Raw genomic sequence first — 7,961 nt, forward strand, 5'->3', positions numbered from 1 at the left:
TTATGAGCCATATATAGTAAGGAGGGGGATTTGGGAGATGATGGGCCAGTACTTGGCTTTTCCACCACGGCACTTCTTTTCCAGTTTTTGGCAATTCCTAACACTTAGAGCTGAAAGTGAAGGAAGCAGTTTCTCTGGTAGATCTCTAAGCTTCGGGCATGATGCAATATGAAGTTTTTCAAGGCAGATGAGGTGTTGTAGGCCTTTTGAAACTGATTCCACATCCATAAAACCTTTGATTTCTAGAGAAGTTAGAGATGGTGGAAGAAGAAACGATGATGAAGTAGTATTGTTGCTATTCCTTACATCTTCAGGCTTTGCAAATGAAACTACTCCTGAATTTTTGCCACCATATAAATATAGTTCAACAAGCGAGGTTGGGTAATTTTGTTGCCCCCACTCTGACATGGCTTTACTTAAGCATCCTATTCTTAGGCTTCTTAAATTAGGAGGCCACGACCCACAAGGAAAGGAGTAGGACATACTTGGACAATCATGTATCCACATGTCTTCCAAAGATGTGAGACTTTGCAAATGCTCATGAGGAAATGACTTCAAATTCTTGCACTTATAGATCCGAAGATATCTTAGGCAAAACAGGGGAAGGAAGCCAAAACCTTCATCTGGAATGGATTCTATGTTATCACAATTCCAGATTTGCAATGTAGTGAGATGAACAAAGCATCCTTCAGAAAATGACCTTGACCTCAGATTAGCACAACTCCAAATTATAAGAATTTCAAGTGATGACAAGAAGTTGTTGAGAAGCCAACTCTCTTCTAGGTTTTCACATTTGTCGATGCTAAGAAATTTTAGAGTGGACGGGACGTCCTGCGGTTCTGGGAAGGTCAACAATGTCATTAAAGGACACTTCAAGATCTTCAACCTCTGCATGCTATTTGGACAATAGTACCTCTCTAGTCCCTCACAACCATGGAAAATCACTTCTCTAATAGATTCCATGCTAACTCGTGAATCAACCTCTTTCTTTCCTGATGATACCAACTTTTTACAAAATTTTACTTCCAATTTCCTTAAACTCACAAGAAACTTGCATGCCTCCGAATCTGATTCCCACAAGTATCTCAATTCATTACACGATGTGATATGTAGATCTTCAAGTGCCTCAAGTTGTTTTGATACTTCTCCATGTAGTTGAGTAAGTCTTTTAATATCCCACATTGTCAATCTAAGAATTGATGAAGACACACCAACCATGCTTCTTAACACCTCTTCAGAACATCCTCCTATATATAAAATCCGAAGTGATGGTATTAAATCAATCTTCACTTCGGCAAGTTTCGGACAATTTACTAAAGAAATCTCACGAAGACAAGGAAAAGATCCAATAGTACCACCAGTTGACCATTTCTCCCAACTTTGCATATCTTTAAATTCCAAAACTTCAAGCGACGGGAATGCAATACCAAGGCAAGAATTACTAGGTCCAAGTAGCTCAGAACCCATAGTTTTCACCCCATTCATGCCTTCTACAAACAACTTCCGAAGTGATCTTAGATGTCCAAGTGTTGGTAAATATGTACAACTTCTGCAGCCATGTAATGTGAAGTGTGTTAACCCAAAAAAGGAGATATTCCCAACCCAACTTGGAAATTTCGTTCCCCCATAGAAACATATTTTCAGGTTTTTCAAATTACTATGAGGCATTAGCCCTTCAAGTACTTCATATTCATTCATTTCATTCCGAGAAACATCAAAGTTGTTTGTCCATTCCATTTCCAAATCATCGAGGCCCTTCTTTTGCTGTATGTCGGCCTCCTTTGCTTCTACTCCATCTCTCACATTATGCAACCCTTTAATGTACAGTTGACCTCGAAGATGCAATAGGCCTTTAAGCTCCGATATTTTGAACCCATTAGCTTCTTCAATAATGACCTTTGATAGAGTTTGTAGACTCGTCAACCTGCCAATCCCTAAAGGTATCTTGTTCAACAACCGAGTGTCACTAATGTCAAGATGTCGGAGGTTTATCAACTTTACAAAACTGTCTGGCAAGCTCTCTAACTCATTACAACCACATACCAACAAGCTCTGTAGATTATAAAGGTCACTCACTTGATTTGGTAAACATGTGATGTCAGTTCGGGAAAAATTGAGGTACCGCATATGCTTGAAACAACCGATGGATTGGGGCACCTCTTTGATTGAATAGTCAGTTAGGCTTAGCACCCTTATAAACCGTAATTGGGGAAGTAATTCAACAAGAACCTTGTTAGATAAGAAAAAACTTCCCCATGAACCTACCCTATTGGACAATGATATTGATAAGAAAGTTCGCAATCGTGTTGCTCTTTGTAATGCCTTGAACTTTCTATATACTCCATAATGTTGACGAATAAATGAGAAATGGTGGAACTTCTCCGATGCTTTATTATCCATCTTATCATCCGATCTAAAGAAAAATTCTCCAGCAACACTCATGGCCAAGTCATTTATCAGGCCATGCATTGTATATCGTGATTCATCATTAGCTAAATGTTGAAAAAACGACCTTGACTTGAGCTCTTCAAAGTACTCGCGACCAAAACTCTCCATCGCCTTGTTGGCATTTGACTCTTGCAAAAACCCTTCTGCCATCCATAATAGGACTAGTTCATTCTTGTCAAAGACGTAGTCCTTGGGGAATAAGCAGCAATATGCAAACAACTGCTTCAAATGCAAAGGGAGATCATAGTAACTTAGCCTTAAGGCTGGAAGAATCTGACTTTCATTTGGTAGATTCCATATCTCATTGTTCAACAGTTCCTTCCATTCTTCATCATTTTCTCTCTTTCTCAACACCCTCCCAAGCGTCATCAAAGCCAAAGGCAATCTACCACATTTATACACGATACCTTCACCATGCAACTTAAGTGTAGGATGTTTGTCAAAGTTTTGTTCACCTAGTGCATGTTGAGCAAACAAAGATAGAGCTGCTTCATTTGACAAAACCTCGAGAGGGTAAGCTTTAACAGAGTCCATTACCGATGTAACCTTAGTCTTCCGGGTTGTGACGATAATTTTGCTTCCCGTTGCCCCTACAAGAAAAGGGCGCTGGAGGAGCTCCCACTCCTTATAGTTTTCGTTCCATACATCATCTAAAACAAATAGGAACCTTTTCTTTGAAAGCTTTTCTTTAAGGGCCTCGTGAAGCTGGTTTAGAGTTTCAAATTTTTTGTTGTCCCCACCCACATCTTTATAAATAGCCTTGCTAATGTTAAATACATCAAACTCTTCAGAAACACAAACCCATGACATGAGTTCAAAGTGATCCTTCACCTTCTCTTCGTTGTACAACACTTGGGCAATAGTTGTTTTGCCTATCCCACCTAGACCAACAATGCACACGATGCTGACATTTTGATGATATGCTTCATTCACCAACAATATGTCGAGCAAAGCCTCTTTATCCCCTTCCCGACCCACGATTATGGACTCATCAACCAGTGAAGTTTCCTCCGACCGTCTACTTTTCCCCCCATTCGACCTTTCAACATTCACATTCAAACCCAGAATATTTTTCTCCTCAACAAGATCATGCAATTTGGTGGTAATCTCGTCCAGCTTAGAACTCATCTGACCTCCATACATAATGGTATGAGGAGTGAAATTAGTACAACAAGTTGGCATGATCTTCAATACCTTACCGGTGCTGGTGCTAGTGCTAGTGCTAGTACTGGCATAAGATTCTTCATTCAACTGGCGCCGCATAGCTTCAGTGGCTAGATCATCGAGTAGATCGTCTATGTCGTAAGCCAAACACTGGAGATCGTGCAGCCACAATTGAACAGCTCTCTCTCTTATCTGCTTCTGGCCTGCATCAGCAAGCACAGCTTGGATTTGGGACAAGGTTTTATTCCATTTGTTCAGCTGAGAATCAATTCCTTCAGATCTAGCCAGCTCTATCACGTTAACAGAGGCCAGCTTCTCAAATAGCACAGTTATGAATGCGGTGAGAAAGATTTCAGCAACCGCCATTTGAAAGGCAAAGATTGTTTCTTTCTTGGGGGTTTTGATTTCAAAGGGATGGAAATTGGAAGATGAAGCCAAGGAGTATAGAGAGACTTGAAGTGGACGAAGACTTTTTTAAATGGCCAAGACTTTTTTAAATGGCTAAGACTTTTTGTGGACAAGTGGAGATGTCCAGTCTGGCAGTCTCAACCACATTAATGGATCTTTATAGGTATGTTCCACTAGCAAATTTCCTTTTTATTTCCTACTTATTTTATTATGATTATGTATTGAGACGAAGATCGTGTGAAAATGAGAGTTAAAGTAAGAAACATAAGAATGAATCTGAACCCTTTATTATCTTTAATCTCAAATTCATCCATGAATCGCGCTTGATACGATAATTTATCCGGTGCATCTCATCCTAAAGTGAAGATTACTTTGTTAATTTTATTTACCATCATGTTTGTATTAGTTAAGATATTATATTATTAGAGATTTGTTTCATTTATATTTTGAAATAATACAATTGATTAATTTTTCAAAATACCCTTTTTGGTCATTTTACACTCTCATCAGCTAGTTTTACCGAACTTGATTTGTTCATTAGCTAGCTTATCAGCTACTAGCTAGCTTATCAACCATCAGCTAGTTTGCCAAATATAACCTAAGTATATGAACTGAAACTAAACCAAGTCTTAAAAGCTTCAAATCTATATGCTTAATATAAAATTACAAGACTGGTTTCTGCTTTCTTTTTTACTCGAACCGACGGGATTTGAATTCTCTTGAGTTTGTGCATGTTTATAATCAACAGTAATTAATCACTTATCCATCAGTTGATTTGGGGTCTCACATATATGGCTAACATTTCTACACCCATATCCTCCTTGGAGTATGTTTTTTAATACCCTTGGATTTTTCTTCTTGTACTAACAAACATGATGTTTAGGTTTTATAATCGAGGATGTTAAATTTACATTTTGTACAATTTTCTAATTCTGTGTGTACTAGTTGATGACGAATATCATCTTTTATTATGCATGTTACACAATTAGAACTATCAATCAATGAATAACACAAATAGAGCCACTTAACATGCTCAAATATTATTTTGGTAATTCCCGAAATAGTAACTTCCAAATTAACCAGAAATCATGATAAGAAATTATTACCAACTAACAACCTAGGATATACAATGGAACTCATATAAGTATTTCTAACTCACAACTGATGTGGGACACGAATCCAAATAGACTTGAATCAATATTACCCTAAGACGTTACCACTATAGTACCACACGAGCTACCCAAAGTCCAATACACAGGTAATGAATTTGATTGGCTGTAAAAATCCAACATGCAATGAGTAATTGGATTGAATCGTTTCTATCCAAAAACATTGGATGTGAGCAGATGAAAAAAATACAATATTTTATCTTCACGTGTCTTGATAAGAGTTTTTAAATTTTAAAAAACTTATGAATCAGCATTAATGTGATGACATCTTGTAATTGTCGTTGGGTGTCACACCATACATATAACCTGGGAATAACATTAGACCTTAATTTATTTCATAATCACACTAGAACGTATTACAACACATGGTTTAAAAAGATAAAATGCGTACTCAAGACCAAGTGCATAAATAGGAGTTTATAATATCATCTTCTCTTTGTCGACAACTTCCAACAATATATAAACAATATTAGCCTAGTGGCTATGTTGACAACTGGGACTAAGACATCCTCAATCTTTCCCTCTAGATATACCACGATTACGTTGACTAATTAAAGAGTCACAGTTGTTGGAATTGCCTTACATATACATAACTTCATGGATGTTGACAATGGCAATAAGTTAATACTTGCCTTCAGAACACATAATCTAGTCTGTCTACTTTTCCAACTTTGGAGGGCAATGTGAAGCTTCATGGATCACTTTTCTTAACGGGTAACTTGTTCTGAATGATTAGCTACAACTCTTAGTCATTGCTTCAATCTCAAATTCATCTCATCATGTTTTCTTGGGGCTTCTTGTTGATTTCCTCCATTCAATACCTCATCATCTCAATATTTCACTTTACTTTGCTCTTTCCTTCTTAATCTAAATGTTTTCTTCGGTTTAGGATCTAACTCGATAATTTATATTTGTCTCCTTTGGTTCACTAGAAAATAGTACCTTCACAAGATAAAGAGTTAAGCAATTAGTATCACAACTGGAAAAGAAAACATTAGGATTAAACGTTCAATAGAAATGGTTCCTAACAGCATATGTTTGGAAAATGTCTACTCGCACGTATATGATATCAACAAGTAATATAGTTATGCAAAAACCAAATATCGATCCCATGTAACCTCTTGATTGTTAAAGGGTCGTTAAGTATCAATTAACTTTGACAATAACTGAAACTACGTTGAAGTTTAATTAGGCATTTTTGCCTGCTTGCTCCTGCTTTTAAATCTATCACAAGCTGGAGCCTCTCGACCCCGACCCTAGGAATTGAGGTAAGGTATGCACACAACCTCTCAGTTATAATTAGTTGAACTTTATGTTTTCTTTTGGAAATCTGAATAGAGTTGGAATTTTTATGAATTTCCCGAATATTTAACGCTCAACTTTTGGATTTCTGCAAGTTTTGATTACTCTCATACATGTATTCTATTTGGATTTCACCCGATCTTACCTTACATATTCTAAAATCAATGTTTACATTAATGACTTGATTGTCAAACAATAAATTTTGACTAATTTATGACAACTCGTTATTACCCTAGAGTAGATAAGGTAATTTCTTATTTTAACTCGATCATTTGTTGCACTATAATGGTAAATTATATGTACTTTTTTTCTCAAATTCTGAGCTTGGGGTGTTACACAAGTCGATTTGAATTTATAAAAAAAAAAGAGTAAACTAGGATTTTCATTTTTGTGGTTTGATGTTTGTAACGATTTTCATCTCTATAGTTGATGTTTATAACAATTTTCGTCCTTGGTCTTTAAAAACTATTTTTTTTGTCCTTTTGGTTTCCATTTTGTTTTAATTTTCGTCCCTGAGGCTAATGATGTTAAACAGGTCCATTAAGTCAAGGGTAATTTAGTCATTTACCATTTTTTAAATTTTAATTTCATATCAATAATTTAAAATTATATATATATATATATATATATATATATATATATATATATATATGTGTGTGTGTGTGTGTGTACACTAAACCTATGTCTATAAACAGAAACAAACCAGACAAGCACCTCTCCCATGGGGCCAACCTCTTCTATCCTTCCCCTTGGCTCTTCCATCTCGGTAAGCACCACACCCCCGGTTGATCCCCATCCATGGTAACATATATATATATACTAGTTGTGTACCCGCGCAATGCGGCGGGAGCCATGAATTTTAACAATTTTGAAGTTCCACTGGTTTTATAAGATAAGATTTAACGATGATATATGTTACACTTGGTCTTTATATATTAATACAATTTGAATAAATAAGAGTTATGGTTCCAATTATAGACCATCGATGAAAAAATTTGTATGACAGTTTAAAATCCAAGGACGTCATGCTTGATAAACTTGGCAATATTAGTTTTCCTAAAGATGTAGAATGGATTCACCAATTTTCGATCGATATCAATCAAGATCAATAGATAGATGTCAATGACTTGCTTTCTTGTAGAAAAGAGAGAGATTTTAGAGAAGAAAGGCAAGAGAGAACAAGAAGCGCAAGCTAAAAAACAAGAAGAGAAGGTAATACGGAGCAAGCAATGAGTTTTAAGGATTCGAAATACGAGTTTGGAGGAAGGAAAGGTGTGAAGAAACAAAACTCTGGCCGAAACCACTATAATGGTTTTAAGGATGCGCCTGATATATGAGACAGAACAAAACTAATTACCCCAACATGGGACTGAACAAAAACCCACCGACCCACGTTTGGCGTGACATGGTATAAAATTTCAAGAAAATGGATTCATAGCATACAAACCATTTAAAGAAGAATGAAATCCT

The 7,961-nt window shown here is 36.4% G+C and overlaps 1 protein-coding gene across 1 annotated transcript; it reads right to left on the minus strand.

Annotated features, from left to right (window-relative positions):
* LOC112520035 (putative disease resistance RPP13-like protein 1) lies at positions 1–3,978 on the minus strand. The gene has a single exon (XM_025128340.1). It carries the CDS (start codon positions 3,976–3,978, stop codon positions 1–3), a length of 3,978 nt encoding a protein of 1,325 aa, XP_024984108.1.
* Positions 3,979–7,961: the final 3,983 nt, after the last annotated feature.

This window comes from Cynara cardunculus (assembly GCF_001531365.2).
Source record: "Cynara cardunculus var. scolymus isolate 2C chromosome LG 10, CcrdV1, whole genome shotgun sequence".
Lineage (NCBI taxonomy): Eukaryota > Viridiplantae > Streptophyta > Magnoliopsida > Asterales > Asteraceae > Cynara > Cynara cardunculus.